Source organism: Eulemur rufifrons, chromosome 17, assembly GCF_041146395.1.
Source record: "Eulemur rufifrons isolate Redbay chromosome 17, OSU_ERuf_1, whole genome shotgun sequence".
NCBI lineage: Eukaryota > Metazoa > Chordata > Mammalia > Primates > Lemuridae > Eulemur > Eulemur rufifrons.
The window spans coordinates 92860533-92880745 of record NC_090999.1 but is presented as its reverse complement, the minus strand read 5'-3'; the positions used below and the strand labels follow the sequence as shown (position 1 = coordinate 92880745).

At 35.7% G+C, this 20213-nt stretch overlaps 1 protein-coding gene across 1 annotated transcript in view; it reads left to right on the top strand.

Annotated features, from left to right (window-relative positions):
* Nucleotides 1–20213, top strand: part of FBN2 (fibrillin 2) — a 258662-nt gene that overhangs the window by 16911 nt on the left and 221538 nt on the right. The window contains exon 5 of the mRNA XM_069492804.1: nt 765–860. Within this exon, the coding sequence (XP_069348905.1) occupies nt 765–860 (96 nt within the window). The remainder of the gene's footprint in view (nt 1–764; nt 861–20213) is intronic.

The window sequence follows — 20213 nt, the reverse complement described above, 5'->3', positions numbered from 1 at the left end:
GGTTCCAGCTTGCTGGCTTCCTCTGGGCCCACAAACCCCAAATCCCGGTCTCCCAGGCTACAGGTATAAAGGAGCGAAGAGAATGTCTGCTGTGTGTTTGTCATTATTTTGAAACAATTTAGACTGTGGGTTAATTCCATGTGAAAGAGCTTACTGTGTTGACACAGTTTTTTCCCTCCTTTCTTTTATACCCTGTGCATAGTCAGTAAACACTGGTTACTTCTCTTGGCATTTCACAGCTAAAGTTGATGGTGTTTTCCCCCCACTTGTCACTTTTTTCCTGGCTTCCTTTTCTTTTCTGACTTTCTTGCCTTCCCCCCTTGTTGCCATGTCCTCTATTTTTCCATGTCACATTCCCCCTCCTACTCCCTCTCTCTGCTACCTAAAGTCAGCCTCCTTTTTCCTTCATTTGCCCATATTTATTCACTTCCTTACCTATGAAAAGATAGATTATAGGGTCAGCAGAAATAAAATAAAGGACTGAACGGTTATATTCTGACTATATGAGCATCAAAGCCAGCCAATCCTTGTGATTCTGATTTAAAACAAAAACAAAAACCCTTTTGCCAAATGCTTTCTCAACAATTACTGGCTTTAGTCTCAATGTACACTTAAGTATATTAACTTAAATTTATGATGTGTGGTGTGACTTGTGTCTCAGAGATGTAATTTAATGGACGATCTTGATTGGCAGCATCACTGCACTACTGTATTATACTTGGAGATTTCTTGTGTAATGAGCTTCTCGCTGTTTTTGTGTGCAGCTGTCTGTGAAAATGGGTGTCAGAATGGTGGACGTTGTATTGGACCCAACCGCTGTGCTTGTGTTTATGGATTTACTGGTCCACAGTGTGAAAGAGGTAAGAAGACAAAAGAGAAATGAGAGCCTCACTTTAAAGAAGCCTGTTTTATTGTAAAAATGTATAATTTTTTATTTAATGGAAATTATTCTAATGAAATCATATTTTTACTCTTTTTTGATTATGTCTGGAACTTGAATGGTAAGATTTTGAGACAGAGCAGCAGAAGCATCTCAGTTTTTCCCCCCGAGTGATCTCGGTTTGGGAGCCCGACTCTGCAGCTGTGGCTCCAGCGTAATATTGAAGGAGAGGCTGACGGCTCGTTCGAATAATGTGCTTAATTCACATTGGAAGTACTATTGGGAGTACTGCTTCCGTTAGAAAAAGAAATAGTGTCAGGATGTCCTTGGCTTCAAAACGCACAAAATATGACATACATTTTTCTAAGCAATAAGGAAATATGTTATACTTAATAACAAAAAAAGTACAGAGCCAGTAGGCTTCAGGTAGGGTGTGATTAAGGCTTTCCTGTGTTGTGCTATTTTTCTTGGCTCTGCTCTCCTTTGTGTTTCAGTTTTTGCCCACCCTGGAGTTCTTTTTTTTTTTTTTTTTTTTTTTATGGGTTTTTTTATTTTTTTTATTTTTATTTTTTTATTTCATCTTATTATTATGGGGGATACAGAATTGCAGGTTACATACGTTGTCCATGTACCGCCTTTCCCCCCAAGTCAGAGCTCCAGGCGTGTCTGTTCCCCAGGTCGTGCGCGTTGCACCCATCATGTAGGTATATATCCCTCCCTTTCCCACCCCCCCTTCCCGAGTCAGCACCTTCAAGCGTTACCATTCCCCAAACGGTGCGCAATGCACTCATTGTGGAGTTCTTTGTGGTTGTGGAATGGCTGGCTGTCAGCAGTCACTGAGGTGGCATGCTTCCTTGTTCCCCTCTAGAGAGAGAAAATGTCTCCTCTAACCCTGGGCCAATAATGGCCTCCAGAGATATTTTATACGCTGACAACCTAAGCTTGAGTGTTTTAAATAATTCATGGCAAGGGGGGTTAATATGTTTGATGTAGACTGTTCAGGGTTTATCCTTGCAGCAGGAGGTGATTTAAACTTCCCCAAAGTCACATGGAAGGGATAGTTGGGTGTCTGAACCTAGTAGAGCTTTCTCTGGGCCAGAGGAAAGCAGGGGGATGGATGCTGGTAGCATCTAGAATTGTCCACTGTATCCGTGTAAATGGTCAGTCAAGCCAGTGTGACGCCAATTGACCATGGCTGGCATAGCAGGTAGACTCATGACCTACGCACTGCTGAAAGTCTCCAGTGTTGATGCACTAAGAGACCTAATAATAATATCCTAATGGCAAATGATTGCTATGGTGTGTCAAAGAAGTTAAACTTTATAAGATGCAATAAATATTTAGCATTGAACCATAAGAGTAAAAATCAGCTTAAACTAAAAGTAATATTATGTAATCATTCATTGTTATGTACATCCTCAGTTTATTTTCCCAGGGCTTGTTATAGCTCTAAAGTTTTATAGCACTTTCTTTATTGTGAAACTAGAGTACATGAAGTTACGTCCATGAAATATTACAGATGAGTAGGGGTGATGGTTTATATATGTATAGAGGCTTTGAATTGTGAAGAAACCTTATATTGTAAAAATTATACTGATTACTCTGACAAAAATTTTATCTGGGTATTCAGGTTAAGTCTTGAGAAGAAACTGAGAAATTAGAATTATATGGTGAAGTTTGAAAAGTAAGATGTAACACTTTTTAAACATACCTGTGTATGTATAACACATCAAAGTATTTATATCATTCCTCACGTAACAGAGATTTCTTGGAACCGAAGTATATTTCACAGATGTCAGAGTTTACAGTTACACTTAGGATGATTGTAAATGGCTTTTCCAGGTGCCTTTTTTGGGGGAAGAAAAATTAATTATGAAATATTAGCATAAAAAGATGAGTTGTTCAGAAAGGAAAAACACATTTCCTAGATGATGTTAAGTTTATTTAAACACCACAGAATGGAGAAGAGTTAAATTTAAAATTTCAAACTTAATCATAATTGGTAGATCTTCGTGTTTCTGAAAGTCATGCAAACTGCAGCTCCTCCAGCCTGAAGCAGTTCCAAGAGCAGTTCCTGATGGGCAGGGCAGCTGGGTGGGCAGTGTCAACGCAGAGGCCTCTGGCGTTAGATCAGGACTCTCCAGCAGTTATTCATTCGTTAGATGTGTTAGTCCTTGCTAAATTTATGGGAATCCAGTAAAGAATTACATACATTTTACATGTACAGTAGCATGTTTTCAGAAGAAATTACAAAATTAGTTAATGAATTAGCCTTAGGGATATTTTTTAAAATGTTTGTTTGTTTCTTAAAAGTCTTATTACTTACTACTCTTCAGAGGAAATTTCTAAAGCTTCATTTCTTCTAAAGAAAGAGTTAGCAATTTCCATTCTTAGATAGTAACCATGAACTGTAACATTTTTAAGAGATAGTTTCGATTGAATTTTTAAATGTATACTAGCTAATTCTACTAAAAATGGAGTTCATAATTTTTCTCAAGAAACATTATGTCTACATAGATACAAAAGAAATAACTCATTTATGTTGAAGGTAGTGAATTAAGTTCATGTGCCCTGTTAACATTTAATGTTTATAATTTTTTAAAAATTACTCAATTTAAAAATATGTTCTTTGTTATCTAAAAAAAGACTTTTGTAAAATTAGGGATATTTCTCCTCCCTAATGTAGAACACATATAATTTTCCTTTAAATTGGACTCTTGGGATCAGTTATATGATAAAATATGGCTGCTTTTCCAGCTATCTCGGCTTCTGGCAGACTGGTTTCCGGACACAGAGATTGAGTGGTAACTAATGACTGGCACGATTGTGGTATTTAACTTGAGTCTGGGTGCTGGGTAAGCTGAACCTCTTTGGAATTCTCTTCTCGCTCTTGTTGATATCTACAATGACCTTTTATACTTAGCATCAAAAAAAAAAAAAGTTCTTGTGGCCACATGTTGATTGTAAAATGCAGACAGCTCAGCTGTGTCCAAGGCACATACATGAAGTTACTCAATTCTTTGTGTTTCTCTTTCCATACAGATGACATTTAAAAAAAGATAAATATTAAACTTAATATGAATCTGAGAATAAATAGAAAGGGAGTCAGCATTCTATATCAAGACTTGGTGGAGTTTTTCCCCTAACACTTAAAATGTACCTTATTTTTTATCAATAGAAACTTGGAGGGGGCAGGCAGGCAAGAAATGAAGTTTACTTAAGGGATTTCTGGACAAAATAAATGATTACTTGATCACAAATATGGTCTACCCAGAGTCCCTCTTTCAACTTCTTTGACTGAAGTGATTGTTGCAATCTTTCATAATCGAATTTTCCTTGAAGCTTATATAAGGACTATCTTTTAGAGGTATATCCTGGACCCTTTCAAGTTATACATAGTACTACTACAAATTGGTTTTTATCAGGTAAACATGACTTCCCTTAAAAGGTGTGTAAATTCTGTAAAATTTGAAATAACCTAGTGTTTAAGGTGCATCTTTCAGTACATTTTAAAGGAAAGAAAGAGGACTAGACACTTAATTTTTAATCTGTTGACATTTTCAAGAAAAATTCAAAAAATTGTGAAATCAAGTTGCAAATATTAGTGTTTCTAACATATAAACTTTCAAGCCTTTATGTCAAGTGAAAATGGATTGATTTTACTTTAGGGGAGGTTTCATAAAATCATCCAGTTGTAGAACCTAATGCCTGAACTCGCTGTCTAGAAGCACACCTGGGAGAAGTCACTCAGCCTCTGCTTGGGTGCCTCTCTTCGGGGACACGCACTGGCTGCAGCAGGAAGCAGTGTTGATCATCAAAGCCCTGCTTGCCGTAACTCTGCATTAGTATGCCGCTGCCCAGGCAGGACATTAACAGATTTATAAGCACATCCCTTATTGTCTAGTTCAGTGGGAACATGATGATGGCAACTTGTCTAAAATGAATCAACCACAGTCCACCATTCGGGTTTGCATGATGGCAACCTGAAGTCTAATTATAAACTCTTGAATTATTCTACAAATTTTTGTCTACCCGCCTACATTTCAGGAGGTACAGTAACTATGATAGCCATTAAACCTGCTTACACCTTATCCAGATTCTCCAAGACCACATGTGGAGATAGACAAATTGGGATTTTACTGAATTCTGGGAATTGTAAAGACTAAAGTTTGTTCATAAATAACTGATACACTCGTTAATCCCGTGGCCTTGGAATTTATTAGAAAGTATGTAGGGTGGGTTTGTACATCCTCTGAACATTCATGTAATGTAGCAAATTAATAGTATAACCAGGAATACAGGGGAGTGTGGTGAAGGGAACAAGGTGGTATTACAAAGAATTCTGTACACAGTGGATTTGATCCTTGCAGGAAATATGTAAACAATATTTTTTAGGAAAAAACTTTCCATTTTAATTTTCTGTTTTAAAAGTGATACATGTTCATTATAAAATAATTTAGAAAATAAAGCAAGATAAGAGAAGAAAATGCAATTATTCATAACTCCTCTACTCAGGGTTAATTACTACTAATATTTTGGAGAATATACTTTTGAGTTGTTTTTATACTGTATGTAGAGTGTTTACAAAGAATGGGATCTTTCCATTCTTACTGAAATCTACTGTTCTGTAATATGAAATGCACTTATATCTTGCTTTTCCTTTTGTGCTATTAAAAATATTATGTTATAAATTGTAATGGTTGCACCGCATATCATAGTAATGCCAAAGAAGAAGCAAGATTTAAGTGCAAGATATAAGTGCTTTGGGGATTTTATTTCTTTTTACCTTTTTAAACACAAATTAGACTATACAGGAGAGGAACCAAACTAATTTTTTAATAAATACTTAATATTTATTCATCCAGTATTTGTTGAGTGCTTATTAAATATCAGGCTAAGTATTTAGAACTTGAGTTATAAAGAAAAACAATTTATACTCCCTGTTGATGAGAAGCCAGTTGTCTATTTAAAGACCAGACTAGTCATCTACTTTAAACATGGAGATGCAATATGACACAGTAAATACCATAATAGGAGTAGGAACAAAAAGTAGGACAGCTCTGACATGCTCCCTAATTAAAGGCGAATTAGAAAAGTCTTCCTGTCAGTTCAGTGAATATAGAATTAAAAAAACATAGTTCATTACAGTTGGAAACACATTGTCAGACTAACTTCTGTAACAATATTATAAGGTACATCATGATTGAGTCTGGTGCTAATAATGTTATTTAAACTCCATGATTACCAATTACCATAGTCGGTAAGCTGATATTTATTTTGTAGAAATAAAATGTCTTTTTTTATTGTAATCTGAAGATTTAGTAGAAAGAAAATTACAAGGAACAGAGAGAATGTTACCAACTGCAGATGTCAGACGCACATGCGCCCATGACCGCACGCATGCGCACACACGCCCACACACGCACACACACTTCTGCACTTGTGAGGCTGTTAAGAAGAACGTTTTATAACCTTGCACTCTCTAAGCTAAACTTAGCCTTAAATGGGCATCAGAGAAATACCAAAAGATCTGTGGGAACTTAACTTTTTGGCACTAGCTCAGATGACATCCTTATCTTGAATGCCATTAAGAACAGAGGGAAAGAAAATGAGAGAAGAAAAAGCAGACAGTGGGAAGTGGAAGAAAAAGAAGAGAAGGTGATGTTAGAAAAGAGAGATGTAATGCTAGACAAGGAGCAAAGATGCTTAGTTGTATAAAGGACGGACTTAAATCTGGGAGAAAATCGATTCATTGATTGATGTCTCTGGGAGAGGCCAGGCTTTGACTTTTCAATCCTTGGTTTAAGCCTCTGTCCGCTGTTTGGATCTGTGGAGTAAGACTGAATGTTTTGGCAGCCCATGATATTTTATCCTCTTTTAACTAAAGCAATGCATATTTCATTTATTCCAGCTCTAAGCACCTTTCTTTGTTTGTTTTTGGTTTATCTCCCTAGAAGCAGGGAAACCTATAATATTAAATAAAAACGTTAGAATATTTTATATTTGTATAATTCCATAAATATTTTCCTGTTTTCCGGTTTCAACATCAGGTTAAAAGACATTGGAGGTCAACTAGTATGGAAACTGGGCAAACTACCACATACGTACACTCAAATTAAATGTAACGAAACGTTATTATACAAGAGTTAGTCAAAAGTAATTGAATAAAATGTGTGTGGGGGGGAATTATGTAATATACACCATATATTTCAAAAATCACAAACGTTATAAATTCCTGAATAACACCTGTCTGCAGGGGTTTCAGATAAAGAACTGTGGATCTGTAATCGCTTTACAGAGTTGCTGAGAAGAGTCAAAGCAACAGTGTGCTGAGCGCCTGGCACTGGCTGAGCCGCAGGCCTGACACAGGATGGGCGTCCACCGAGTGTCATTTGTTGTATTTTAGGAACACAGGGTGTAGTCAAAATCAAAGCTTAGTGTTAAGACCTGTGTGACCTTGGAAATGTGATTGCCCTCTCTGATACATGTTTCTACATCTATAAGTGTATTTATGACATCAACTTTGAATTATTTTTGTGAGAATTCAATGGTATAATATAATGCCTGGCACCCAAAAAGGATGATCATTGATGCCAATATCGTTTTTAAAAGGACACCCTGGTTCTCAAAAAGATGTGGTGGCTGGCTATTTGAAATGGAATATTCAAAAATAGACTCTCAAATGGAAGGGAAAAAAGGATTTTGTGAGCTATTTAAGTCACACAAGTAAAGTTTAATGCTGTTTTTATTGAGAGTGGAAGGACTTAGAATAAATAGAACATTTTAAGAGAAGCTCACATTCCTGAGATGAGAATTAAATGATATATAAAGTTCCTAGCCAGTGTCTGGCACAGGGTAAGTACTTACTAAATGATAAGCTATGATCCTTAAAAAAAGCCAAGATATGATACACTGTCTTAGATAAAATTGTCTTGTGGTAAGGGAGAGATTGTTTCAGGATTACTGGGACATACATTGAGAACAACGTAAGTTTCATTGCTTTAACTTTTGTGGGTGTTTTGGTAATAGTAGAGATCAACTGGAAAAAATACTGTGTATCATGTTCATTACCTTGCTTGTCATGCATTTGAATTTTTAGAACCTGCTTATCTTCTTTTGACATGTTTTTACTGTAAATACCACCAGTGTTGCTATTAGTAGTTACTCGTTATTTAACTGGCGTCTTGACAGTGTCTTGGACTGCCCCTCCCTATGCACAAAGTATTGTTCTAAGCATCTCACAGTGTAACTAACATACGTAAGGGTTTTTAACCCAAGGTACTTGGAATCAGTAGACTTGTATATTGCTAAATCTAGTAGAAGAAGTAGGTCACAGGGGGGTTTTTGAACAGTACAGAGATCAGTTCTTCTGTGAACCTTCCTTGACCACCTGCCCTCCACCCCTGCCTTATTCGTCTGGCAAAAATTAGGCCTGCTCTCCTTTTGTCTTACCTGCCATATATTCCATTCCTCTGGAATAGCTTTCTATGGCGTTGTGTTGTGACTGCTATTTACTTGGCTGTGAGCCTCTTAAGAGCAGAGATTTTTATCTTGAATTGCCTTTGTGTTCCCTGTATTCCACACAGTGCAGCATAATGGAAGTCACACCATGTATGTGACACGTAAACACAGGGATTCCAAATAGAAGGAGGACGATAAAAGTACAGAGATAATAAAGGTCCTTGAATGTTCACGGGGACTTATTCACTTAGTGTGGCTGTGATACATAGTGAAAGGGAAGAGTCGATGATGGGGCTGGAAAACAGACGTGGACCTTAATACACAAAGTCTGGAATGCCAGAGTCAAGAGGCTGCCTCTGTTCTAGGCGGTGGGGAGGGGAGCTAGGAATGTCGTTTCCCTCGGAAGTCTAATCTGGAGTGGCAACAAGACGCAGTGAAGTGTGGAGGGACTGAAGGCAGAGACCACTTAGGGGAACTCATTGCCTGTCAACGAGGTCATAGCAATAGATGCATTAAGTTTGTATAATGTTTTCACTGAGATTATGGTTTGATGCGTGAATAAATTAGATTATTAATATAAATGTGAAATGGAAAATTATGTAATATGGGGAAAATAGTATTTATTGAACATTCACTATGAGAAATACTTCTGAGGGATTAATACTTATAACAACCCAAAGATATTTTTAAACATCACATTATGGATAAGAAAACTGAGGCACAAAGAAGATAACTGTTTGAAGATAACTCAGCTGATAAAGTAGGATTTGAACACAGGTAGTGTGACCTCAGAACCCATGCACTTAACCACAACTTTGTTTTAAGTGACACAACGTTACAAAAGTAATATATTTCCACTTTTTAGAACTTTATTGTGTTAATTGCTCAGAATGAGGGATGATGACAGCGTACATGATGCTATTGCATGAAAGGGTTGGTTTGCTGTTTGTGCGTTCTTATCTGGTCTAGGAAAATCTTTTTGGCTTAATTTCAGGTTATACATCTGAATTTGTATACCCAGAGTTTCTTTATGTATGGAATCTTCTAAAATATATATTCAAAATTTATAATGTTGAAAACAAAATCGAAACTTCTATTTCCTGCCGAGATGGACTAACAGGAACTAAATTAGCCCTCCTGCCTGAAACAAATTAAAAGAACAGAATCTAAGAAACAGTGGTTTTCAAGATATTGGACACCCAGCAGCAAAAAACAGTCATCCTTGAAAAAATGAAACAAACACCGTGAACCGTTTGATTTCCCTAGCTTGCTGCTTGGGAGGGTGTTTCCAGGTTGTGCTACAGGGAGAGAGAACCCAGGCACAGCTTGGCAGACTCCCTGAGTTGAAGAGGCGGAGAGATCAAGATGGCTGGAGTTCTCAGGGCAGAGTAATGGAGAGGAGACAGAAGTATATGGAGAACTCTGGAGATCTACAGAGGATTTCTCTCAAGTTTTCAGCAGAATGCTGATCAGCACATGCATGTGAGGAATCTGCCTGAGACTGGAGAGTCCCCTACTCTGTGGGGTGTTGGTCAGAGTACTCTGAAAGGCATTGCTTCAATAGTGGGGAATAATTAGCCATTGACTAAATGTTGCTCTGAACCTGGAGAGTAAATTTTAATAGCAACATATAAAAGTATCAAACATCCAAGAACAGAGTTCAAGAATACAAAAATACCAAGTGCCCAATAAGGTAAAACTCTCAATATATGGCAGATAATCAAATATTGCCAATCAAAATTTCCTATAAAGAAACAGGAAAGCATGGTCAAAATGAAAAAAAAAAAAAAAAAAGACAATTAAAATCCACCCAGAACTGATACAGATGTTAAAATTAACAGACTAGGAGATTAAAATAGTTATAAGGGTATTCCTCATGTCCATAAAGCTAGAGGAAAGATTCAAAATGTTAAATAGAGATGTGGAATCCAAATAGAACTCCTACAGATGAAAACTACGATGTCTGAGGTGAAAGATTCCCTGGATGGGATTAATGGATAATTAGACATTATAGATGAAAAGATTAGTGAGCCTGAAGACATAGCAACAAGAGCTATTCAAAATGAAACAGAAATCAAAGAAAGACTAAAAAATATAGGTGAATACGAATAAGATTTGTGACACTTTCGGGCAAACTAAATACATGTAATTGGAGTTAACAAAATAGTAGATGGTGGAAAATATGTATTTGAAGAAATACTGGTCAGAAATTTTCCAAATTTGATAAACACTATACACTGACAGCACCAAGAAGATCAATGAATCCTCAAGCAAAAGAACATGAAGAAAATTATATTAAGGCACATCATAATCAAATTGCTCAAAACTAGGGATACAGAAAAAGTCTTAAAAACATCCAGAGAAAAGAGACACATATTTTTTCAAGACAAGATAAGAGACACATTTTGTAGAGGAAAAAAGGTAAAAATGAAAAATAAAAACTTCTTAAACAGTACAAGTGAAAAAACAGTGGAACAGCGTATTTTAGAACACTATAATTAAAGAAGAAAATTCTCTGCTAGACTTCCATATCCAGGAAAGTGTCTATCAAAAAGAAAGACAAAGTAAAGCCTTTCTCCAACATTTAAAAGATGAAAGAATTCATTCACTAGTGACCTTCCTGGTAAGAAATGGTAAAGGAACTTCTTCAGGCAGAAGAAAAATATTACCAGATATGAATCTACACAAGGGAATGAAGAGGATCTAAAAATACAACTATGTGGGTAAATATGTAAGGATTTTTTCTTAGTATTTAAATCTCTTTAAGAAACAATTGGCTATTTAATCAAAAAAATAATTACAATGTTCTGTGGGGTTTATAGCAGATGTGGTGGTAAAATATAAAGGCTGGCTGATGCTTAGGCTGTATGTCAAGAAGTGTAATATTACTTAAAGGTAGACTTTGATAAGTTAAACATGTAACTGAAGTAACTACTAAAAATTACAAAGTAATAGCTAATAAGCCAACCAAATGTGGTAAAATGGAATAATAGAAAAAGGAAAGGAAGCAGCAAAAGAAGATAAAGAGAAGAAATGATACATGGACAATCAGAAAACAAATAGAAAGTGGTGGATTTAAACCTAGCCATACCAACAATCACATTAAATTTAATTGGTCTCAACTCACCAATCAAAAACAAAGATTATTAGATAGGATAAAAATCCAATTATATCATGCCTGTAAGAAATCTATTTCATTTGTTTATTTTTTCTTTTAAGGCTGCCATTGAGTTGGAAGGAAATCTATTTTAAATTAAAGACAGTAATAGATTAAAAGTAAAAGGATGTAAAAAGAAATACCTGGCTAATACTAATCAAAATAAATCTCAACAATTGATAGAAGTAGATAAGTCAATAAATATATACAAAACTTGAACACCGCTATCAGTTTACTTGACCTATTTGATGTTTATAGAATACTTCGCTTTACAACAGCAGACAATACACATTCTTTTTAACTGTGCATGGAACATTTAGCAAGAAAGATCGTATTTTTAGCCAGAAACTGAATTTTAATAAAGTTTTTAAAAATTCAAGGTATACAAAATGTGTTCTAAGTCCATGATGAAATGAAATTGGAAAGAAAGATCCCTGCAAAATACTCAAACATACAGAAACTGTAACTCACAATACCCATGGATCAAAGAAGAAATCAAAAGGGAAATTAGAAAGCATTTTGAACTGAATGGAAATGAAAACAATATATCAACATTTGTGGGATGCCCTTAAATGAGTATTTAGAGGAAAATTTATAACTCTAAAGGACTGTGTTAAAAGAAGGAAGTTATCAAATGAATGACCTCAGCTTCTCCATTAAGAAATTTACAAAGAAGGCCAAAATTAAACCAAAAGTAGGCAGAAGAAAAGAAACAAAGTACAGAGTGAAAAGAAATGAAGCAGAAAACAGAAAAGGCCAAGAAAATCATTGAAACAAAAAGTTGGTTCTTCTCAATGATTAAGTCTCTAGCCACACTGGGTAGGAAAAGGGGAACACAAATTGTCTATATCAGGAATGTGATACGGGACATCACCACAGATTTTACTAAGTGGATAATGAGGCAACGTCATGAACAACTCTAAGCCAGTAAAGATGAGGTAGACAATTTCTTAAAAGACATAAATCACCAAAGTTCAGTCAGGAATGCAATTGCCCCTCCATATGCATGAGTTCTGCATCTGCAGATTGAACTGCAGATTGAAAATATTTTTTAAAAAACAAAAAATAATGCAAGAATAAAAAATAACACAAACTGGAAAATAATATAATAACTATTTATACATCATTTACATTGCATTAGGTATTATAAGCAATCTAGAGATGATTTAAAGCATATGGGAAATATGTGTATGTTATATGCAAATTCTACGTCTATTTTATATCAGGGACTTGAACATCTGGAAATTTTGGTATCCATGAGGGTCGTGGAACCAATCCCCCGTGGATACTGAGGAATCACTGTAAGTAACACGAATATCCCTATATCAATTAAAGAAGTTGAATGTGTAGTTTAAAACCTTCTTATAAGGAAAACTCCTGGCCCAAAAGACTTTACTGGTCAGTTCTACCAAACATTTAAGAAGACAATAATACCAATTCTATGCAAATTTTTCTAGAAATTGAATAGGGGTTAAAACTTCCTAATTTGTTCTTTGAGTCCAAATTACCTTGATATCAAAACCAGAAAAATACATTTCAAGAAAAGAAAATAACATATAAATATTGATCCCAATGGAAAATTTCTCAAGAAAATTTTAGTGAAATATATCAGTAATATAGTAAAATGTTGATGATATATAGCCCATTAAGGTTTATCCTAGGATATCAAAAATCAGCATAATTTACCATATCAACAAACTTTTTAAAAATCAGAATGATCATCTAAATATATGCAAAGATTTTGACAGAATTCAGATTTCAAATCCATTCCTGAAACAGTCAATATAGTAAAGAATAAAAGAAAATTTCCTCAAAATGATAAAAGAGCATTTCCAAAAAATTTATAACTAACATCACATTTGACAGAAAACTTGAATGCTTTTCATTTCTTCTATTGAACATAGCACTCTGTGGTTCTAGCAAAGGCAATAAGGCAATAAAAAGAAATGAAAATCATCCATATGGAAAGAAAGAAGTAAAATTGTTTTATTTGCAGATGACATTTTCTATGTAGAAAATCTGACGGACTTTACAAAAAAGCTGCTAGAGTGTATAAGTAAGGTTAGCAGGTTGCAGGATACAAGATCAGTGTCAATTGTATTTCTATATGTAACAGTAATCAATTGAAAATTTAAATTAGAAACAATACCATTTACAGCACCATAAATATAATGTAGTATTTGTGAATAATTCTGAAAAAGACCAAGCCCCATATAGTGAAAACTACAAAACATTGTAGAGAAAAATTAATGAAAACCTAATAAATGGAGAAATATACTGTGTTTATAGTTGGAAGACTCAATATTGTGGGATTTCTCTCCAAATTGATCAATAGGTTCAACACAATCCTGATCAAAATCACAGTAGAGTTCTTACCAGCAATGTATGAAGTCCAGTAGAGTGATATTTCATTGTGATTTTCACCATGATTATTCACTAGGGAAACACAAACTAAAATCACAGTGTCACTCCACTGGACTTCATACACTGCTGGTAAGAATGTAAATGGGATGGTAACTTTTGAAAACACTGTCAGTTTCTTAAAAAGTTAAATATATGCATATTATATGGTTTAGCCATTCCTCTTCTAGTTATTTGCCCCAGCTGAATGAAAGCATATATCCACGCAAAGACTTGTACTTGGTGGCTAATAGCAACATCATTTGTAATAGCCCCAAACTGGTAACAACCCAAATGTCCATCAGCAGGTGACTGAATAAACAAATAGTATATTCATATAATGGACTACTACTTGTTCATACAAATAATCAATTATAGCCACACTGTAGATGAAACTCAAAATATTTATGCTGAGCAAAAGAAGCCAGTCAACAAAATACATATATTATGATTTCATTTTCATATATAATTGTAGATAATTCAAACTAATATATTATGACAGCCAGCCTTCAGTGATTGCCTAGGGATGGAGAGGTGTGGATAGGCGGGACGGAAGATTTGCAAAGGAACAAGAGGAAACTTTTAGGGGTGATGGACATGTTCATTATTGAGGTTGTAGTGGTAATGGGTTTCTACAAATGTAAAAACATACTGTACAGTTTAAATATGTGCGGTTTATTGTATGTTAATTATATATCAGTACAGCTGTTTAAAAATTGAACAATGAAAGAAAGTCATTGTTCCTCTATTTTTTTGTATAAGTTTGTTTATACCTCTGGCCACAAACGTTTTTTATCTGCTTGTAGAAAAACAATGTATTTTATTAAAATTTGAATTTCACATCTTCTGTAGAACTAGTTGATGTTGTACACTAATAAGCAGTGTGAATAAATCCCAGTACTTAACTCCTGGAATTAATTAGTGTGTGGTGGGTGAAGTAGAAAAGTCTTGGGGAATAGAAACTAGATATCTCTTAAAACTATATTAATATTATAATAAATATAACCAGTTCTTCCGTAGAATACAATAATCCTTTTTCCTTTCTTGATCCTCTGCCGGAGTTGAACCTGTATTCAGTTGTGGCTAGGGAAACACAAGGTGGGACACTTCCTGAATCCTTGTGCCCACTCTTTTTGGAACTTTTATTTTGGGACTTTGAGAAAGTAATTTCACTGCTTACTGTCTGCATAATCAGTATGAGTTGCTCAAGGGGTAGATGGCCAGGAAGCTAGGAAATATAACTAGAAAAGTAGTAGGAGTATATTTGTACTATTTCCTGTCATACTAGGTGCTTCCTCTCAAGGATTTAAACACTAAATTTATGTTGAACATAAATTTATATTAGTAGCATATAAGGAAGAGGAATTTTCTGCCTATTTTAGTTCATTGACAGTTTTTGTCCTTAAAAAATTAGTACAAACTTTTACAAAAAATTTAATTATTTTAGACTTACTTTCAACATTAAATGCAAAAATCTCTTTCTCGTGTCCAAGTACTAACCAGGCCCAACCCTGCTTAACTTCCAAGATTAGATGAGATCAGGTGTGTTCAGAGTGGTATGGCTGTAGAGCAAAAACATCTTTCTATTATATTATTTTTGTTTAAAACTTTAAAATCTGATTAATATACTTACGTCATCATTTCTTTCTTTCTTTTTTGTTTTTTTTTTTCACTGAGACAAGGTCTCACTCTGTCACCAATGCTAGAGTGCAGTGGTGTCGTCATAGCTCACTGCAACCTCAAATTCCTGGGCTCAAGTGATCCTCCTGCCTCAGCCTCCCGAGTATCTGGGACTATAAGCATACACCAGTACGACAGGCCAATTTTTTCTATTTCTAGTAGAGATAGAGTCTTGCTCAGGCTGGTCTCAAACTCCTGGCCTCAAGCTATCCTCCCACCTTGGCCTCCCAGAGGGCTAGGATTACCAGCATGAGCCACTGGACCTGGCCCCATTTCCTCATTTATCTAGATTATACAATTTCTGTTGTCTCTCCACCATGAGGAGAGTAAATACTATATTTTTTATTATTGCTTTTTCTTCACCACACCTGTTGGTTGATTAGATTTTGTTATCAAGTAGTTTTTCTAGGATGTGCTCATGAGTGCTTTCTCATTGTGGAGAATGTTGACCTTCTGCCTTGTACTTGAATTCCAACTTGGATAGGTTTAATTTGGGGTGTTTGTACTTCTCTCCCCCCCCATATTTCTATAGTTATAATACAGTTATTTTCTGGCCTTGAACATGCTGTGAAAAAGTCTGAATCTAGCCTGATTTTTTTTTCTCCTTTCTAAGTCATTTGTGTTTTCCTGGACACTCAATTTTTACATTATAATTATGTATATCATTTGTTTTATGCAAGTTTCATTGAAAATGGTGAGATCATTTAATCTGGAATGATAGTTTTTTTTCTTAATTTTAGGGAAATTTTCTTCTATTATATCTTTGAATAGTTTTTCTGCTTTATTTTTAGGTTCTCTGCTTCAAGTATATTGTATTTTTTTTGGCTAGACTTTTGTTTTATTATCTCATCTTTAACTGTTTTGATCTTTGTAAATAATTTTTTTAGCTGTGTTCCAATTAATATAATGGTTTTATAATTATGTGTGGTGTTTTATTTTGTCTACAATTTGTTTCTTTAGCCTAGAAGTTTCTCTTTTATTTCACTCTTTTGTTTTATCACCTTGGCTTTGTTGAGCCCTTTTATTACTGAATTCATTTCCTTTTGTGGTTCTTTAACAGATATTTCTGTAGCATAAAGAAATCCTGCATAATTTTCTTCTGTTTCCTGGTTATACTTTTTTCCTACAATGAAGTACTCTTGTGTTTTTTTTCTTTTGTTTTTTCAATTTGCTTTATGTCATAAGAAAAAATTAAGAGCTTTATTTGTTATGTTACATGACCCATTTCTTTTTATCTTCTGCTTGCTTAAAATGGCCGGCTCTTGTCTAGAGATTCTGTTTGCACTTCTTTGGTGTAGATGATTTTCCTTTTCTCCCTTCCAAAATTACCTAAGAGTTATTTCCCTTCCCTAGCTCCTGTTTGAGAGCCAGGTACTTTAGTACTTCCTGTTCTGAGCCCACAAGAGGAAAGGAAGAACTTGGCTGGACTTTGGGCAGCTTTGATAAAAGGATCTGAGCTCTGCAGTTTCTTAGGTTATTCTTTGCATGCCTTATGCCAGCATACTCCATCCTGCCTGGGAGTGTTCTCTTCTCAAAACGGATATCCCTGCAGTTTGGATCATCCCTCAGCCACAGTATCTGAAGCACCTTTGCTGTGGAAGATCATGCTTGGTGTCAGTTTCCCCCATTTGTTCCACCATTCTCCAACATTAGTTCCTCCTCCCCACAGTGCCTGTTGAGGGCCTTTAGCCCAGCCTCCTACTCCCAGAGAACCCCTTTTCTTTATATGCCTTGTGTCTCCTCTTCTCCTGTTTAATGCTGGGGATAATAGGCCCGTGTGATGGGGATCGTTCTGTCTTCACTGTCTGGTTTCCTCCCATCTGGTAGCGATCACAGTGGCTGGGTCTTTCTGGATATTTTTGCTTCTGTTGAGATGCTATGTTGGCAGGTAGGGGCTTTTCCTCCTACAAATTTCTACTCATTTCTCCATAAGCTGGAATCAAATTCAGCTCTCCAGGGAGAGTTAGTGAGATTTCTCAGGATTTTGGCTAATCATCCTCATTCCCTATATCATTTGAGGACAGAGGGGCTATGACACTCTCTTCTGTTTCTTTCCTTGGCTGCCATTTTTCAAATATAGGAGGAGTTTGTGCCTGTTTTCTTCGTTAGGTGCTGACAGTAATTTTTTTGTTGTTGGTGGTGTTAGCCTTGACCTTTGCTGTTGCTTATATTAGCTGTAGGAAGGGGAGATTCTAATATATAGTTTCAATAATACTGTGTTTTCCAGGAAGTTTAAAAGTCTTTGACCTGAAATCTATTTAAAGTCACACAGAAAACCAGGTATAAGGACTTCTGATAGAAGATGGCATAATTTGTGACACTGCCACTGACATTTACAAATATGATTGTGGCAGTTTATTAAGTGCACATTATTGAACCAAGAAACATTAATTCTGTGGTTGCCTCATCTTCTGTGGATTAAAGGCTGTGTTTCCCATGACCATACTTCATGTCATGGTTTAATGCATGCAAATTTCTTCCATATGAGCAAAGCTGTATGTTTGTGAATGTTTTCATCTGATTTAGAAATAGCATACAAGGCTTATTCCAAATCATGAACGAGATCATTTTCATTTTTAAAAAAATTTAAGTTCTGAATGTCACAGTAGAGACTTTAATTAGAATTTAACAGATTGCTGTGTTCTTGAGCAAATCAATTCACAAGTAATTTCTTGTTTGAAAAATGAGGGCATTGGGCTAGATCAGTATTTACATGTCTTTCTTGGTCGTAAGAATACACCTGGGTATTTCTGTCAAAAATACTGATGCCTGTAGTTGCTCCCTAGAGATTCAGATTCTGTGCTCCGAATGCAATGATTTTCCACCGTGGTTGCAAATTGTCATCACCAGGGAGCTTTTAAAAATCCTGACACTCAGGCCTCATCCCAGATCAATTAATAAGAACCTCTGGAGCCCTAGGACCTACACCCAAACAAACAGCATGTTTTAAAGCCCCCAAAAGTGATTACACTGTAAAGTTTGTGAAATACTGGTCTAGCATGCGGTCCTTACAGTATACCCCAGGATATTTTTATAATTAGGCAAGTTTAGGAAATAATTTATTAAGCTATCTCTAAGATTTTTATCCAGTAATTCAATTTTCAGACTGAATAGACCCCAAAATAGAGCCACTCTGAATAAAATTTACTGTGAGATTATCTTGAACAGTTTTATAATGTCTTAAAATTCTGTTCTTATAATAGATTTTGCCTCCCTCTGATGTAGCAAAATTGGATTTGGAAATATTCTACAGTATCTTAAGGTTTTCTCCGTATCTCATTCTTGTAAATCCCAGTTACCCCGGTGAGAAGTGCGTCTCCCTGCAGGGGGCGACATGGAGCCAGCAGTGTTGATAATGACTTCACATCTTGGCTTGGTTACTATGCGGTCAACTAAGAAATAATCCAAATATACTTTAAAGATCATATACAAAATGATTTCTAGATAAATGGAAGGCTTTACCCAGTGCTTTTTGTAAAGGAGAATCCCACTTGTTTGAAGCAAATTTATTACATCGTCTCTTGCCAAAGTGAAACCCTACATCTTAATGATTACATTATAGATTTGTAGATTATAGTAAGATTGTTGTGTGTAGATTATACTGAGATATATAAAGGAAAGTAACACTGCAGACTTTTTTCATATTATAATACTTATATTTTATAATATTTCTTTTTTAGAATAATTATTGAGATTTGTAAGTATTCATTTCTCACTATCCAGTTATGTATTTCCTGTTGTTTCTGACTATGCAAAAGTAAATAAAGTATGGTTTACTTCCCTGCCTTTGAGTGAGGCCAGAGAAACTTGATCTCTTTCTTGTAATTACGTCAAGAGTGATTTCTGAAAGAGGTGGTGCCTGAGGAGCTGTTTGATAAAAGGACAGTTTGGGGGGTTTGGCTGGTGCTGGGGGAATGCCAGATGTTATTTTGCAGGCACGTAGTACTCGAGGAAGAAAACCTAGAGTCAAAACCAGACAAGGTCAAAGAACAGCTGAGCAGATAATGGTGAAGGACATGAAGGAGTGAGGAAGGTACTTTGGGGAATCCCAGTATTAAGTATTGTATTCGTTAATTAAAACCACAACTCTGTGGTAAGATGTTTCAGGGGTTTTTTGGTGATGATGTCACTTCCACATCGGTTTGGGTTTGTCAGGTGACTATTTCCTGGAGTCCCCAAAGGAGGCAAATGTGTCCTGCCCTCTGCACCCCTGTTAATGTATCTAACACATTGCCCCCACGCCTGCCTCCCTCTGACTTCTCACAGTCCTCAGTTCTCGGGGGTCGGGCTCACCTTTGGCCTTTGCTTTTCCTAGTGCCTGGCGGGTGCCGGAGAGGGAAAGATTGGCCTAGGGATACAAGGTTCTAAGTTGGGAGTTATTTTACGAAGTATCTTTGTACATTCCATGATACAAATGGTTTAAAAAGGTTTTCTATTATTTAATTACTAGGATTATGAAACACACTCACTCAAACATTCAACTAAAAGCAATTTGGAGATTTTGGGTTAAATTTCTAAATATCACATTACAAAGGATCTTGAAATACGGCTGTAACCCTTCCCCTAGTCCAGAGATACCACTGTGAACTATAAAAAGTATCCCCTTTTTTAGACACTTTACTGTCAGAAGTTTGT